Here is an 18,453-nt window from a genome sequence, read left to right as displayed (position 1 = left end):
GTCGCGGTTTTGTCTCACCAGGGGTGATGGTCGGATTTGCGTTTATCGTAGAAGGAATGAGTGTTACACCGAGGCCTGTACTCTGGAGTGGAATCGAAGGTGGAGGGTCCGTCATGGTCTGGGGCGGTGTGTCACAGCATCATCGGACTGAGCTTGTTGTCATTGCCTGCGATGTGCGTTACAAGGAAGATATCCTCCTCCCTCATGTGTTACCCTTCCCGTAGGCTTATCCTGACATGACCCTCCAGCATGTCAATGCCACCAGCCATACTGCTCGTTCTGTGCGTGATTTCCTGCAAGACAGGAATGTCAGTGTTCTGCCATTGCCAGCGAAGAGCCCGGATCTTAATCCCATTGAGCACGTCTCGGACCTGTTGGGTGAGGGTTAGGGCCATTCCCCCCAGAAATGTCCAGGAACTTGCAGGTGCCTTGGTGGAAGAGTGGAGTAACATCTCACAGCAAGAACGGGCAAATTTGGAGATGCACTGCAGTACTTAATGCATCTGGTGGCCACACCAGATACTGACTGTTAGTTTTGATTTTGATTTTGACCACCCCTCTGTTCAGGGACACATTATTCAATTTCTGTTAGTCACATATCTGTGGAACCTGTTCAGTTTTTGTCTCAGTTGTTGAATCTTATGATCATACAAATATTTACACACGTTAAGTTTGCTGAAAATAAACAGATGACAATGAGAGGACGTTTATTTTTTGCTGAGGTTATTAATAAACCCTTTTTCAGTCATACAAGTTCACACTAATGGGTTATGAACTGCACTGTCAGCTCCTTGGTGGTCTGTAATAGAGAAATACTGCAGTTACAGTGCCTTGAGAAAGTATTCACACCCCTTGACGTTTTCCAAATGTTGTGTTACAGCCTGAATTTAAAGTGGATTACATTTCAACTGTTTCTGTTACTGGCCTAAACACAGTACTCCATAATGTCAAAGTTGAATTCTGTTTTTTATATATTTTTTTGTATTCATTCAAATTTAAAAGCTGAATTATCTTTAGTCAATAAATATTCAACCCCTTTGTTATTGCAAGCCTAAATAAGCGCAGGAGTAAAATGCAACAGATTTACGGAGTACCACTCTCCATATTTTCAAGCATAGTGATGACTGCATCATGTTATGGGTATGCTTCTAATTGTTAAAGACGAGAGTTTTCACAATGAAAAATAAACAAATGGAGCTAAGCACATGCAACATCCTCGAGGAAAACCTGGTTCAATCTGCTTTCCACCAGACACTGGGAGATTAATTCACCTTTCAGCAAGACAGTGAATGTTCATGAGTGCCGAGTCACAGTTTTTATAAATCTTTTCAAAAATCTATGGCAAGACCTGAAAATGGTTGTCTTGCAATGATCAATAACCAATTTGACAGAGCTTGAAGAAGTTTGAAAATAATAAAGGGCAATTGTTGCACAATTCAGGTGTGAAAAGCTCTTAAGATACTTACCCAGAAAGACTCACAGTTATAATTGCTGCCAAGGTTGCTTCTACAAAGTATTGACTCAGGGGTGTGAATACTTAGGTAAATTAGATATCTGTATTTATTTTTTCAATACATTTGCAAATATTTCTAAAAACATGTTTTCACTTTGTCGTTATTGTGTGTACGTAGATGGGTGAGAAAAAAAATCTATTTCATCCATTTTGAGTTTAGGCTGAGACAACAAAACGTGGAATAAGTCAAGGAGTGTGAATGCTTTCTGAAGGCACTGTTTTGGGGAAATTGTGACACAATATTGCACAGCATGTTGACAGAGAGGGAAACCTTTTTTGCCTGTTTTAAGAGGACAGTTTGAATCTGTAAAACCACTGGACTTTAAACACTGAACTAAATCAATCAGTCAGAATATAAGTAAGATTATCTTCTGTATGTCACTCTCAATTTATGAAAAAAAAGTGCTTGGTTTTCTCTGAGAGGGGAGTAGCCCACTGGCCTACCACACAAACACGCAAGGGGGGGACAGGATTTGGCAGCCCCCAACCCCCAAAATAAAAAAAATACAATAGGGGGAAGGGGATTAGTGGCCCCCTGAAAGTGGCCACCATAGAATTAAGAATTAGAATACTAGAACGGGCATGAACCTTCTTATGATGGGATAAATGTCAGCCATTTTGGCAAACCATGTTTTTGATTTATTTCCCCTTTATTTAACCAGGTAGGCCAGTTGAGAACAAGTTCTCATTTACAACTGCGACCTGGCCAAGATAAAGCAAAGCAGTGCGACAAAAACAACACAGAGTTACACATGGGATAGACAAATGTAGTCAATAACACAATAGAAAAATCTTTATAATGTGAGGCAAGGCAATAAAAAAGGCCAGTAGTGACAAAGAAATTACAATTTAGAAATTTACACTGGAGTGATCTATGCACAGATGAGGATGTGCAAGTAGAAATACTGGTGTGCAAAAGAGCAGAAAAACAAAAAAATATATGGGGATGAGGTAGGTACAGTTGAAGTCGGAAGTTTACATACACCTTGGCCAAATGCATTTAAACTCAGTTTTTCACAATTCCTAACATTTAATAACAGTAAAAATGCCCTGTCTTAGGTTAGGTAGGGTCACCGTGTTATTTTAAGAATGTGAAATGTCAGAATAATAGTAGAGAATGATTTATTTCAGCTTTTATTTCTTTCATCACATTCCCAGAGGGTCAGAAGTCCACATGCACTCAATTAGTATTTGGTAGCATTGCCTTTAAATTGTTTAACATGGGTCAAACATTTCAGGTAGCCTTCCACAAGCTTCCCACAATAAGTTCCTCCTGACAGAGCTGGTGTAACTGAGTCAGGTTCGTAGGCCTCCTTGCTCGCACAGGCTTTTTCAGTTCTGCATACAAATTTTCTATAGGATTGGGGTCAGGGTTTGTGATGGCCACTCCAATGGCCACTCTTTGTTGTCCTTAAGCAATTTCGCCACAACTTTGGAAGTATGCTTGGGGTCATTGTCCATTTGGAAGACACATATAAAAGTAACAAATAATTAAAGAGCAGCAGTAAAATAACAATAGCAAGGCTATATACAGGGTGTACCAGTACAGAGTCAATGTGATGAGCTTTTGAGGAAACTATGGTGTTGAACACTGAGCAGTAGTCAATTAATAGCATTCTCACATTGATGTTTCTTTTGTCCAGGTGTGAAAGGGCAGTGTGGTGTGCAATAGAGATTGCATCATCTATGAATCTGTTGGGGCGGTATGCAAATTGGAGTGGATCTAGGGTTTTTGGGATAATCGTGTTGATGTGAGCCATGACCAGCCTTTGAAAGCACTTCATGGCTACAGACGTAAGTGCTACGGGTCGGTAGTCATTTAGGCAGGTTACCTTAGTGTTCTTGGGCACAGTGACTATGGTGGTCTGCTTGAAACATGTTGGTATTACAGACTCAGACAGGGAGAGGTTGAAAATATCAGTGAAGACACTTGACAGTTGGTCAGCGCATGCTCCGAGTGCACGTTCTGGTAATCCGTCCCGCCCTGCGGCCTTGTGAATGTTGACCTGTTTAAAAGGTCTTACATCAGCTGCGGAGAGCGAGATTGCGCAGTCGTTCTTTTTCTCCTGTGAATGACGGGGATGAGGGTCTATTCGGGTGTCTGGAGTAAATCCCTCTCGCACGACTCATTAAAGATAAATTCTTCATCCAGTTCAAGGTGAGAAATCACTGTTCTGATTTCCAGCTCTTTTCAGTCATAGGAGACAGTAGCAGCAACATTCTATACAAAATAAGTTACAAAACAAATGCTGAAAAACTAATAAAATAGCATAGTTGATTAAGAGCCCATAAAACAGCAGCCATCCCATACTGTGACATCTTTATGGCATATGCCTGTAAATATAATCCTTAATGTGTCACACATCATAAAACAAATCAGCCAAAAGCCAATAAGAACTGGTCTTTCAAAACCTTTATTTTAAAATCTTTGTAAATACCCAATCCTTTGTGAAGTGTGACCCCTTGTGGACTATTAAAGGCTGTTATTTGATGATGCTCAGTGTGGTTAATTAAGCTGTGATACCAGCCAGATCACACCAGATACATCCACTGCAATATTAGACGTTTGTCCAGGTCACCCGGGAGATGCTATGTACTATATAGACTTGAGGAAACAAAGAAAAAAAAACTGACTCTTGCGCTCTGAAAAATACTGTCTTTATTAACAAAGGCATTAATGATTCTAATAGTTGCTTTGTTGTTAAGACTGTTAGATACGTATTCTATGGGGCTTGGCTGAAATAAACAACAGTATCCCTCTCCAGTTTATAAATACCACACCAACAAAGTATAAATATATCTAAGAAATTCCCTAATTTATTTTTGACATTAATTTAATATTTCTCTTTTGTGGCTTTAAGCATGACACTTCAAACTCCTGTAAACACACACGTATTCAAAAATCACTCATGTAAAATGATGAACATGCTGATAATGAAGATTGGTTGAATTGAATTCACTAACAAACCACAGAAAATAAGTAATGAAGATTAAAAATTAAAATAGAACAGATATGTACATACATTAGATAGATTTTGTACCCACAAACACCTTTTCCTGGTTTAATTAATGCCACATTATTTGGCACATTAAATTACCTACAGTGGCTCAAAGGAACTCCATCTGGTTTCAAAGTGTAAATATTTAAAGTGGTATTCAGAATCCTTAGCCTGGTTAAACCAGACTGAATTCTGTGTTCAATAGAGTCCAGCAATCAATCTGGTTCAACAGGCTAGATTTCCAGGGCCATTTTATTTAGGCAGACTGGGGCTACATCAATGACCAACAGTAACTTCCCTCATCTGTCTGTACTGTTCTGTTTTGAGAACAGCAGAAAGCAATATGGTTGACCCATACCAGGCTTTCGCTTTCATCTACGTAGCTCCTTCACCTCAGTGTAGAAAGGACATGAGGAAGCCACTTTAAAATTAAAAAATTTGAATGATAGAAATCAATTATTTGGGTATTAAATTAACTGAATAATGATTTTAGGGTTTGAGCACTAAAAATGGTAGTAAACATCGTGGTCTGGCTGCTGGCATTTAACCAAATGTCGCACTGACTGAAGAGTTGTAAGAATATAGGGCGTGGGGGATGGAGATGCATCTGCAATGTGGTAGATCTAAAGCTATTTTTCCTCACAGCTAAAACATTTCCTAAAGCTCATAACATTGAATAATAGAAGAAATCCCTAGCTGGGTCTCAAATGGCACCCTGTTCACTATATAGTGCACTACTTTTGACCAAAACCTTATGTGCCCTGCAGCATAACACCCTGCATCCCACTGCTGGATTGACTCTAGAGCTAAGCAGGTTTGGTCCTGATCGGTCCCTGAATGGAAGACCAAGTGGTGTTGGAGGGCCAGTAGGAGGCACTCTTTACTTTGGTCTAAAAATTGTGTGTGAGACTAGGGACATTACCCTGAGTAAGGTGTCATCTTTTGGAACTGATGTTGAACAGGTGTCCTGACTCTGTGGACACTAAAGATCCAATGGCACTGATGGTAAGAGTGTTAACCCCGGTGTCCTGGCTAAATTCCCAATCTGGCATTCTTACCATCATGGTCACCAACTATTTCCAGTTTCCAATTGGCTCCTTCATCCCCTTGAAACATTTCCCCAGGTCGTTGCTGTAAATGAGAATGTGTTCAGTCAACATACCTGGTTAAATAAAACTAAATGTCCTACACTATATAGGTATTAAGGTGCCATTTGAGACCCAGCCTGTCTGATACAGTAAAGCAGATTTCTGAAGCGCCTGTAAATCTGTGACACTAATGCTGCGATTGGCATTGCGAGACTGACAGTCTGTATTCCACATTTCAATTGATATACACTATTAAATGATTAAATCATATAGTACACAGCTATATTTTTCCGGACGTTTAATTCAGCATCTCATTTCTTTTGAATGTCACAGTGATAAGCCATAGAAGTCTCAAAATAATATCAAAAACTTCTGAGGGAGGAATATAAAAAAACTACACTGAACTAAAATATGAATGCAACATGTAAAAAGTGTTGGTCCATGTTTCATGAGCTGAAAAAGATCCCCCAAATGTTCCATACGAGCAAAAGGCACATTTCTCTCAAATTGTGTGAACAAATTTGTTTATATCCCTGGTAGTGAGAATTTCTCCTTTGCCAAGATAATCCATCCACCTGACAGGTGTGGCATATAGAGAAGTTGACTAAACCGCATGATCATTACACAGGTGCTGGAGACAAAAGGCCACTCTCTCTAAAATATGCCGCTTTGTCACAACACAATGCCACAGATGTCTCAAGTTGAGGGAGTGTGCAATTGGCATGATGACTGCAGGAATGTCCACCAGAGCTGTTGCCAGATAATTTAATGTTAATTTCTCTACCATAAGCCACTCCGTTTTAGAGAATTTGGCAGTGCGTCCAACCCGCCTCACAACCCACAGACGACGTGTATGGCATAGTGTGGGAGAGCGGTTTGCTGATGTCAACATTGTGAACAAGTGTCCCATGGTGCCGGTGGGGTTATGGTATGGGCAGGCATAAACTACGGACAACAAACCCAATAGCATTTTATCAATGGCAATTGGAATGCAGAGATACCATGACGAGATCCTGAGGCCCATTGTCATGCCATTCATCTGCCGCCATCACCTCTTGTTTCAGCATAATGCACGGCCCCATGCCACAAGGATCTGTACACAATTCCTGGAGGCTGAAAATGTTCCCGCCAATATCAAGCAACTTCGCACAACCATTGAGTGAGACAATATTTCACAGGCCAAAATTAAGAACGTGATCAATTCTATGCGAAGGAGATGTGTTCGCACTGCAGGCAAATGGAGGTCACACCGGATACTGACTGGTTCTGATCCACAACCCTACACTACCAAAAGAATGTGGCAAATGTGGACACAATATCATTCTAAAATCATGGGCATTAATATAGAGTTGGTCCCCCCTTTGCTGCTATAAGAGCCTTCACTCTTCTGGGAAGGCTTTCCACTAGATGTTGGAGCATTTCTGCGGGGATATGCTTCCCTTCAGCCACAAGAGCATTAGTAAGGTCGGGCACTGATGTGGGCGATTAGGCCTGGTTCGTAGTTGGTGTTCCAATTAATCCCAAAGGTGGTCGGTCGGGTTGAGGTCAGGGCTCTGTGCAGGCCAGTCAAGTTCTTCCACACCGATCAACAAACCATTTCTGTATGGACCTTGCTTTGTGCACGGGGGCATTGTCACGCTGAAACAGGAAAGGACTTCCCCGAACTGTTGCCACAAAGTTGGAAGAACAGAATCGTCTAGAATGTCATTGTATGCTATATTTCACTTCACTGGAACTAAGGGGCCGAGCCCGAACCATGAAAAACAGCCCTCGACCATTATTTCTCCTCCACCAAACTTTATAGTTGGCACTATGCATTGGGGCAGCTAGCGTCATCCTGGCATTCGCCAAACCCAGATTTGTTCGTCAGACTGCCAGGTGTAGCGTGATTCATCACTCCAGAGAATGCGTTTCCACTGCTCCAGAGTCCAATGGTGGCGAGCTTACACCACTCCAGCCGATGCTTGGCATTGCTCATGGTGATCTTCGGGTTGTGTGTGGCTGCTCGGCCTCGGAAACCCATTTCATGAAGCTCCTGAAGAACAGTTCTTGTGCTGACGTTGCTTCCAAACTCAGTTTGGAACTCGTCTGTCCTGCAACCAAGGACAGAAGTTTTTTTACGCACTACAGCATTCCCATTCTGTGAGCTTGTGTGGCCTACCACTTTGCGGCTGAGCCGTTGTTGCTCCTAGACGTTTCCACTTCACAATAACAGCCCCTTCAGTTGTACCGGGGATGCTCTAGTAGGGCAGAACTTTTACTAACTGACTTGTTGGAAAGGTGGCACCGTCCTATGACAGTGCCACGTTGAAAGTCACTGAGCCCTTCACTAAAGCCATTCTACTGCCAATGTTTGTCTATGGAGATTGCATGGCTGTGGGCTTGATTTTATACACCCGTCAGCAACGGGTGTGTCCGCATACACTATATATACAAAAGTAAGATGCATATCTGTATTCCCAGTCATGCGAAATCCATAGATAAGGGCCTAACAAATTAATTTCAATTGACTGATTTCCTTATATGAACTGTAACTCAGTAAAATCTTTCCAATTGTTGTATGTTGCATTTATATTTTTGATCCGTGTAGTTGAAATATAGGTTTCATCCCAAATGGCACCCTATTTCCTATATAGTAAATAGGGTGCCATTTAAAACATACATATAGACAGAATAATAACAGAAGCATGACATTTTCCAGCAATGGACAAATAATGGTATTAGTGGTTGGTTGTTGCTTGCCTCTGTTTCTGCCTTGAAAATACAATTGTAGTAAATACAGATATTCAGTCCTTGAAAATCTCCTTTCCTACATTTTAGTTTTTGCATGTTCCAAGATCTGTTTGTGCTGAATAGCCAACTCCCATGGCCGTGTCATGCCACAACACAGATCTGGGACCAGGCCATTTTAGTTATTTTTCCCTTGCAACACATTTACAAGTCAGAATGGGGGGGGAGAGAGAGCGCCAGCTTAAAAAATATAACAAAAGACAAACGTTTGTAGGCACTCGGATGATATTGTTTTCCCAAAGGTCGTATGATAAGCGGGAACCTCAAAGTGATATAAAGTTGTAGGGGCTGAGGGGGAGGGGCTTGTAGAAATCACATCTTCCAATCACGATTCCATGTTGTCTCCATCAAAGATAGGTGGCTCAAAATCGCACACCGCCTCATAGGTCAACCCTGTGAGGAGACGAGAGAGAAGAGAGAGAGATAAATGTGTGTTGTGGGTGTTTCTGTTCCGTCTGTGGTGTTGGGAACAGAGCAGATAAAAATACATTTTGCAAGATGGACAAAACATTTTGTAACAGTGCTCTTAAAAAGGAAGTTTAGGTTTGGTTGTAAAAAAAGCAAACAAAAATGTATGTAAATAGAATGTTATAGAAGGGTCTAGACACCTTTTTTGAGATTTAACTTGTTGTTGAGAAACTTACTGCAACAGTGATTCATTTCCTCGTCATGCAGTAAGTAAGCTCTGAAAGAAACATGAACAAATGCTCCAAAAACACCAAAATACATCCTTTTAGAAACAGAAACACTCCGTATAGTGATGCAGATCTTAATATGTTGTACATATGAAATTGTGTCATTCCGAACTTATTCCACAACAAAATGAAACAATGTGGTGGATAAAGTTCAGAACGACAATTTCATGTTATCAACATCTTAAGATCTGCATCATTATACTGAGGGCCTTTGTTTCTAAAAGGAGGTACTTGGGTGTTTTTGGAGCCTTTGTTCATGTTTTTTTAGAGCCCCATACCGCACAACAAAGAAATGAATTGCTGGTTGGGGTACTTTTCTCAAAAACAAGTGAAATCGCAAAAAATGATGTGTCTGTACCCTTCTATAACATTCCATTTACATAAAACAGATGGTCCTAAAAAAAGCTAAATTATCCTTGAAAGCATTCAGGTATAATGAATGCATTGTGATGCCTTTGCAATGCACTTGCTGAGCATGTATGACCTCTAATAATCTCATAATGATTCCTGTACATTTAAATTCTACATACGTTTCCATTCCTCGATCTCCAGCTCACGGCTCTCAAAGCTCTGGTCGTAGGGGTCAGCCTCAGGCTCGTCATCGGGGTCGTGGTACTGGGAGAAGTAGGGGTGGGCCAGAGCCTCGGCAGCCGTTATCCTCTTATCTGTGTCCAGAACCAACATCTTCTCCAGCAGGTCCACAGCTACAGGCAGAAGAACAACATCAATATGGTCAGTTCAGATTAGGTTCAGTGACAGGCATGGGCTGCCCTCTGCTGGAAAGGTGTTTTTTTACAGACAGACCATGAACGGAGAGCATAAGGACACCGATAGAACAACGAGCCAGATATGTCAACGGCTGTATAAATGTGAAGCATCCGGGTTGGCGTTTCCACTCACTACCAAGTCACTTTTTGATTGGTTCTCATATGCATGCATGCGCAACGTCCCCCGCGCTTCCACATCAATTTGCAACGCCCCCACTAAAGGTAAACAAGCCAAGCTAAAGCTAGGTAGCTAACTAAACTCTGATGGCACCTTCTTACAAGGAGATAGAGACGGCACTGCCACAGTAACAGACAATTTAGTGATTTAATAGGAGCAACTTTAAAATGTTTGCATTTGTGCAAGGGGAGGGTGTATTGGCAGTCTTGCCAAGGGGGAAAGCCTCATTTACCAGCGCTAGCTAGCTAGTTCTAGTCTTCAAGAACCTAGGAAAACAGCCTCCAAGTCGGACAGTCGTTTCCCCGCTAAAGGCTGTGGTGGATGGAGGACCAAATCCACGAGGCAGAAGCCCTGGGTCTCAGAGCATTGGTTGTGGAGGAAGACAAGAATGTGATATGGAATGGTGCATACGACCTTGTCTTTCGAAAGTCCAGAGAGCTGGTTGGGGAAGACAGGGAGAGATATTTTGGCCTCAGTCCTATAGAACTCCAAAACCGTTGGAATTGTTGTGGATGAAGTCCATATGACCTACATATGGTATGTACAATGACCAAGAACTGTACTTATACGGTATAGAATGGCACTGCGATGAATACATGTAATGTCGGAATGTAAAATCATAATGATGCACCAGTGAATGATTGAACGTTTTGTATTTGAACAAATGTAATGAATAAGAAGTGTTTGCTTGCATGAACTGTTCGCATAATAGGCCTATAAGATATCGAATATTCTAAGTGATGGAACTGCATCATGAATGACTGGGTGACAGGAAGCATAACTGCCAAAGAGACACTACAAAAAGTACTTTTATTGGATTAAACTATGGGAACCTCACAACATTTTCTTATACAAGAACTAGCATAGTAATCAAATGTGCTTCAAAATCTTTATATTGTTACCAATTATATATTTATTCTGAATGAGAATGGGAATTAAGAATTTATAGCCTTTTATAACAGTCAGCGCTAACAATATCTTTCTGTAGAGGTTAGGGCTCAAAATGAAAACCTTTCAGGCGAGTTTCAGCAAGCTTAGAGAAGTGTGTTCCTTGGTGAAAGAAGATGAGATTACTAGATATGAGCACATGATGTTCAAAAGTGGCATCGGGCCACATTATTTGAGTGACAGAGTTAAACATAAACCATGTTGAGAAGGCATCCCTTGTAGCCCATGTCGACTGGCTACTTTACTAGGGGCCATCGCCACTCATAGATAGTGTCTTCAAAGTGAAAATGTAAAAGAAAAATCTTTAATGACATGGAATCACTGGTCACTTTAATAATGGAACACCAGTCACTTTAATAACGTTTACATACTGCTTTACTCATTTCATATTGTCATGACTGTCCTGAGGATCCAATGGGTCAGATGAGCTTGGCAATGGACGACAGTAACCAGCCCTTCTCTCACCCACAGAAGAGAGAGCTGCTGCCGGGTTGACAGCTCACACCCTATCGTAAATTAAAGGAGAGGAAATCTAGGGTCGCCCTTTCCAGTATTAACCAAAGGAATGTTCCTTGATCTACACAGAGTCTTCCCACCGAAACAGTTTCTAAAGCAAATACTGGAACAATATTTCTAACATAAGAACGTGGGGAATGGCCAGAGATGATCTATAGAAAACTAATCTCATATAGGTGGTAATTTTGTGATATCATTAAAAAGGTTAAGGGAAATAATGTAAATTGAAAAGTTTACACTACATGTACGAAGTCGCCGTCCTTAACATTGTATATGAAATATGAAAAACTATTTTTAGGAGCCATAAAATAATTTGTCTCTTATAAACTGCACAGTAGGGAGCCACACCGAGGTAAGCCTGATGGAACCGTCCTTGTCTCTCAGAGTGCATAAAAGTATTGGTAAAGAAATTAACATGAGACCAGAAAAACGTGAAGCAGTAGCTACACGTTTGAAATGGTTGGAACTTTGAACCTCAACACGAGGTGAAGAAAATAAACTCACCTCCCAGACCAGGAAAGACGGAGCTGCAGCCCATGTCTAAAGTGGTCTGAAATATGAATATCAACACGAGGAAGAGGCGAGAAGCTCACCTCTCAGTCAATTATTGGTACAGCTGATTAGCTGTCCTAAGTATCTAGAAAAGCAAATATATAAGTGGGTGCTCTGTACTACTCTTCTCAAATCACTGTAGTACGTTACTCTCATCACCCAGTGGTAACCATCGACACGGCTGGCTAGCCTATCTTCCAAGGAGCATCTTCCAGAGTGAACAACAGACGGGAAGGGGGGGGTACAGGACTCCTTTTGGACAATCGGAGCCTTACAAGCGTGCCGCTGAAAGGCCAACCCATCACCCTTCCTAAGGAGGGCTGGTTCCGACAGAAATAAAACAGTGAACGAAGGCATTCACACGTAAATACTTTCATGATTTTACTTTAAACGGGCGGCGGTTCGTGTGCAAAGTATATGATTACTGTGAGAACAGTTTCTAAAAATGTATCAACGATAGGGGTCTCTTTTTCCCTCTCGAAAAATTTTAAATCAGGTAACAATTAAACAAATTTAGTTGATTAGACTAACAGTCATCAGATTAATGAAAGTAGGGTCACGACAACTTATAGTGTATTTTAGTCAATGCCATCCGGACATCGCTCATCCTAATATTTATATATTTCTTAATTGCATTTTTAATTTTTTTTTAGATGTGTGTATTGTTGTGAAATGTTAGATTCTATATAGTGTATGTACAGTACATTCAGAAAGTATTCAGACCACTTGACTTTTCCCACATTGTTACGTTATAACCTTATTCTAAAATTGATCAAATTAATGTTTTCCTCATCCATCTACACCATACCCCATAATAACAAAGTGAAAAGGTTTACAAAAATAAATACCTTATTTACATAAGTATATAGACCCTTTTCCATGAGACTCAAAAATTGAGCTCAGGTGCATCCTGTTTCCTTTTAACGTCCTTGAGATGTTTCTACAATTTGATTGGAGTCCACCTCTGGTAAATTCAATTGATTGGACATTTGGAAAGGCACACCCTGTCTATATAAGGTCCCACAGTTGACAGTGCATGTCAGAGCAAAAACCAAGCCATGAGGTCGAAGGAATTGTCCGTAGATCTACCAAACAGGATTGTGTCGAGGCACAGATCTGAGGAAGGGTACCAAAACATTTCTGCAGCATTGAAGGTCACCAAGAACACAGTGGCCTCCATCATTCTTAAATGGAAGTAGTTTGGAACCGCCGAGACTCGTCCTAAAGCTGGCCGCCGGGCCACACTGAGCAATCGGGAGAGAATGGACTTGGTCAGGGAGGTGACCAAGAACCTGATGGTCACCGACAGAGCTCCAGAGTTCCTCTGTGAAGATGGTAGAACATTCCAGAAAGACAACCATCTCTGCAGCACTCCACCAATCAGGTCTTTATGGTAGAGTGGCCAGACAGAAGACACTCCTCTGTAAAAGGCACATGACAGCCCACTTGGAGTTTTCCCCAAAAGGCACCTACAGACACTCAAACCATGAGAAACAATATTCTCTGGTCTGATGAAACCAAGATCGAACTCTTTGGCCTGAATGTCAAGCATCACATCTGGAGGAAATGTGGCACCATCCCAACGGTGAAGCATGCTGTGGGGATGTTTTTCAGAGGCAGGGAGACTTGTCAGGATCGAGGGAAAGAGTAACAGAGCAAAATACAGAGAGATCCTTGATGAAAACCTGCTCCATAACGCTCAGGACCTCAGACTGGGGCAAAGAGTCCCCTTCCAACAGGACAACGACATTAAGCACACAGCCTAGACAACGCAGGAGTGGCTTCGGGACAAGTCTCTGAATGTCCTTGAGTGGCCCAGCCAGAGCCTGGACTTGAACCCGATCAATCGAACATCCCAGGTCATCTACAAGTCCATGCTAGGTAAAGCTCCGCCTTATCTCAGTTCACTGGTCACGATGGCAACACCCATCCGTAGCACACGCTCCAGCAGGTGTATCTCACTGATCATCCCTAAAGCCAACACCTCATTTGGCCGCCTTTCGTTCCAGTACTCTGCTGCCTGTGACTGGAACGAACTGCAAAAATCGCTGAAGTTGGAGACTTTTATCTCCCTCACCAACTTCAAACATCAGCTATCCGAGCAGCTAACCGATCGCTGCAGCTGTACATAGACTATTGGTAAATAGCCCACCCATTTTCACCTACCTCATCCCCATACTGTTTTTATACTGTTTTTTATTTTTTATTTATTTATTTACTTTTCTGCTCTTTTGCACACCAATATCTCTACCTGTACATGACCATCTGATCATTTATCACCCCAGTGTTAATCTGCAAAATTGTATTATTCGCCTACCTCATGCCTTTTGCACACATTGTATATAGACTGCCCATTTTTTTCTACTGTGTTATTGACTTGTTAAATGTTTACTCCATGTGTAACTCTGTGTTTTCTGTTCACACTGCTATGCTTTATCTTGGCCAGGTCGCAGTTGCAAATGAGAACTTGTTCTCAACTAGCCTTCCTGGTTAAATAAAGGTGAAATAAAAAATAAAATAAAATAAAAAAGACCTGAAAATAGCTGTGCAGTAACGCTCCACATCCAACCTGACAGAGCTTGAGAGGATCTGCAAAGAATGGGAGAAACTCCCCAAATACAGGTGTGCCAAGCTTGTAGCGTCATACCGAAGAAGACTCAAGGCTGTAATAGTTGCCAAAGGTGCTTCAACAAAGTACTGAGTAGAGGGTCTGAATAGTTATGTAAATGTGATATTTCAGCTCTTAATTTTTTATACATTTGCAAAAATCTCTAAACTTGTTTTCGCTTTGTAATTATGGGGTATTGTGTGTAGATCGATGAAGACTTTTCACACACGACAGTGTCCACTCAGCAGAAGTCTAGTGTGCAAAAACAATTCAAGGAGAATGGCAAGAATCATGCAAGCTAACAGGCGGGCCACAAATAGGAAAATAACAGCGCAGTACAACAGTGGTGCCCAGAACAGCATCTCGGAACACACAACTCGTCGATCCTCCATCATTGTTTAAAATCTCCAGTTTGGGAACATTCTGGTTTCCCAGTAGATTACAACGGCAATGGACAGAGTGTTTAAGGATAAAATGTTAACAGTATGTCACCACAGTCAACGAGAATAGCTTATGCAGCTGCCAACACGCATATGTTGACACATTTACGCCGACATCACCCCGCATACCGGAGCAAGACAGAAAAGCAAATTAACTTTCTCCCCACTGCATTCAAGCAGCTGATTCTGACCAGGCCAAAAAAAATGCACCCTGTATTGCGCTTATGTAACAGCGACAGCCCATCACATCACACCAGAGTGGGAGAAGTACCATGCTACAGACACACCCCCTTTATGAGTCACAAGTGCCCATCTGGCATTGAAGGAAAGATCCACTAGAATGGCCCTCCAACTAGTAATTACTAGCGGGCAACTCGTCTATCATCCTGAGGAAATTGCTCCCACATGCCTCCGTTGTCACTAAGGAAATTACCTTTAACAGCATTTTCTGCAGTTAAATGCAACAAAACATAATTTCGAAAAAGCAATCCATGCAAATTACATGAATTGATCCAACTGGTATTTGCTGGTAAATTCCCACCTCCACACATGGTTATAAATGCATCAGAGTGGAAACTTGAGAGGCCCAAGATAACAATCCTGGCACAACAGAAAATGCGAGGAACATTGTGAATGCTAAGCATTGCTTTAAACCAAAAACACAATATGTACCGAAATGTGGGTTTGGTGAACCGTTACACCCAAGAATACATTGGTGATTCACATCATTGCCCTAGTATGTCAACAGAGGACATCCAAGAAGAAAAATGAATAACTTCAGTGGGGTAAGGTAATGTAAAGCCTATAAATAGATAACTAGTTTATGTATTATTAAAACATACATTTGATTAGCTAACTGATTTCGTGTTGATAGCAAGCTAGCTAATGTTAGCGATACTAGCTAATAGTGATAATTTTTTCCCCCATCACTAGTTACATATAGGGATAATATTTTTGACTATATATAGTATATAGTACCGTTTTAACAATATCGCAATATAATTTGAGCCAGTTTGCTGTACCTGAGCCAAAACTCCAGGTTGCAGTTCTCTAATGTCATTTGTTTTAGTGTAGAAGGGTTGTTATAACATTTTGAAAATGTTTTCCTACTTCGAAGCTTTGCGTTAGCTAGCTGTGTGTTTGCTTATCCCGGAAGGGCCGACTGGAAGCGGAAGGGCTTGTGCAGTCCTATGTAAAACAATAAGATTATCATTTGTTTAATTCAAAACAGTGATATCCAACCAGCGTAATAGAGTGCCGCCTTGAAGTCTGAAGGTACAGCCCCTTCATTATCAACGTTTCGTGCTGACACATCAAAGCAGCCGATACAGCGTCTCAGGTCAGGAAGACTTTAAGAGCTGGATGCCAGCCGGACTAGAGGAAGTGTAGGAATGCTGTTATATTCAAAGTCTCAGTGAAGGAGTGCTGTTACAGGACCAGTTTTGCCTTTTCGATCAAACTGAATAAAGATTGTAAGATGCTTTTTGAACATGGCCACAAGAGGTCATCAGGTGGTGACTCCTTTCTTTCATTATCATCACAAATTGATTACATCTTCAGGTCTAACTTATATGTGACCAAGTGTTTTGAGTGTAGGATCATGATTCCAACATTACCTTGTGGGTTGGCACCGATGAACACGTCAGAAAAATTCCTCTTGGGCATCTGTGGCAAGGAGTTGATGTAGTTCCTCGCCTGTCAACCAACGGGTGTGAAGAGATCGGAAGGAAGAGGTCAATAGAACCCTAACCTAGCTTACCAACAGTAAAATAAACACCTGAGCATAGTTCCCACATCCAGTTTTCAGCAGAAAAGGAAGCTAGGTTGAAGATAGCTTAAAACTGGATGCATCCGGTTGTTGACAACTCCACTAAGGGTGATTAAACACAAGCACAGCTTCATCCCAAATGGCACCCCATTATCTATATAATCCACTACTTTTGACCAGGTCCCATGGGGCTCTGGTCAAAAGTAATGCACTATGTAGGGAATAGGGAGCCACAAGATGCCCACCTTTATTTTTAGTTAATAGGACCTGTTTCCCAACCCAGATTAATGCTACTTATTCTGGGCAAAAAATCATGATCAAGTTGTCTTAATCTTGGCTTGGGAAAGTGGCCACTCATTTTGTATTCAGAAAGTAATAATTATGATTAGCACTAGTTGGTACCATATCAGGCATGTCCCAAATAGCACCCTATTCCCTGGGAATAGGGTGCTATTTGGGACGAGGACAAGGATTAATTAGAGAGGCCCTCATCAGAAGAAATGTGAGTAGATTTATTCAGAACCATGTTGGTCCTGTCACTTGATCATGACAACATTGGCAAGTGTGGATGAATTATAAGCAACAAGGGTTTAATTGCAGATTTGAAAGAAAGCAGTAGGAGAAGAAAGAGTTTTATAACCGAGTAGTGTTTATTTATTTGGTTGCAGTACTTATGTAGCACTATGTAGCTACAATATACTCAAATCAGATCCAACTTCAAAAAGAGGAACTGCAATTCTGCTATTTTCAGGACCTTCTTCCCTTACCACTCATCAATTGAGTGTTTCAATTCAAACCAATTCTGGCTCAGGCAAAATGTTTGTTAGTATGCAATGTTAGGTATATTTATGCTTTATAACACTCTTTTGGCAAACCAAACATTACGAGGCAAGAGAGTAGTTGCTGCTGGACTTGCATTCACGTGCAGCAACCACTCAGTGGTTATAGTAAAGGTGTATGTGTAGTAGAAAATAGAAACCTTCAACTCTTATAAAAAAATAAAAAAATAAAAAAAGTGGTGACTCCAAATTATCAAATGCAACATGTATTGCAACATATGTTTGTCTACTTCCTGTGGAGGCAAATATCCTCTTAAGGAGGTTATAATATTGTGGCCCTGGGCGTGTGGCTCTGCTCTCGGCTAGATGTAAGGGAGGTGGTTTGGTCTGATCAGGGTTGGGGTCAATTCGGTCAACTCATATTGCAATTTTCAGTTTACTTCCTGAAATGCCTTTGAATTTACCCCAATCCCGGAGCTAACAGTCTTGTGGCGTGCAGGTTCGAGGACCCAGGTTTTAATCCTGGGTTGGCCCCATAGAGAATGTATTGAATCATTTGGTCCTGCTCACCTCGTGGCTGGGCATCCTGCTTATTAGAGAGGCTGGGGGCGTTCCTGTCAGACGCATTATCTGCTGAAGCTGGTTTATATCTATCAGGTATGGGTCAAGGGTATCAGTACAGACAGCAGTATAGCAGAGACATTAACAAGCAGCTAGTCAGTGGGAGACCTGAAGACTCACGTTAGCACCACAAGCTAATGCATAGCCTAGGCTTTAGCTCAGGGGGCTAAGTCTCCCAGTCAATAGGAGAC

General features: G+C 41.4%; 1 protein-coding gene across 2 annotated transcripts in view; it reads right to left on the bottom strand.

Annotated features, from left to right (window-relative positions):
- Positions 1-4,154: 4,154 nt before the first annotated feature.
- The window catches only part of mapk14a (mitogen-activated protein kinase 14a), a 34,934-nt gene continuing 20,635 nt past the window's right edge, over positions 4,155-18,453 (bottom strand). The window contains exons 9-12 of one of the 2 annotated variants that reach the window (XM_029622800.2): positions 18,212-18,291; positions 16,711-16,789; positions 9,616-9,789; positions 4,155-8,783 (exon numbers count right to left, since the gene is read on the bottom strand). In XM_029622800.2, coding sequence (XP_029478660.1) covers positions 8,716-8,783; positions 9,616-9,789; positions 16,711-16,789; positions 18,212-18,291 — 401 coding nt within the window. In that variant the 3' untranslated portion in view covers positions 4,155-8,715. The remainder of the gene's footprint in view (positions 8,784-9,615; positions 9,790-16,710; positions 16,790-18,211; positions 18,292-18,453) is intronic. The other variant, XM_029622799.2, reaches the window with a different exon arrangement.

The sequence above is a fragment of the Oncorhynchus nerka genome, linkage group LG20 (genome assembly GCF_034236695.1).
Source record: "Oncorhynchus nerka isolate Pitt River linkage group LG20, Oner_Uvic_2.0, whole genome shotgun sequence".
In the NCBI taxonomy this organism is placed as follows: Eukaryota; Metazoa; Chordata; class Actinopteri; order Salmoniformes; family Salmonidae; genus Oncorhynchus; species Oncorhynchus nerka.
Note: the sequence above shows the minus strand (reverse complement) of the source record. Positions and strands in the feature narration are given on the sequence as shown.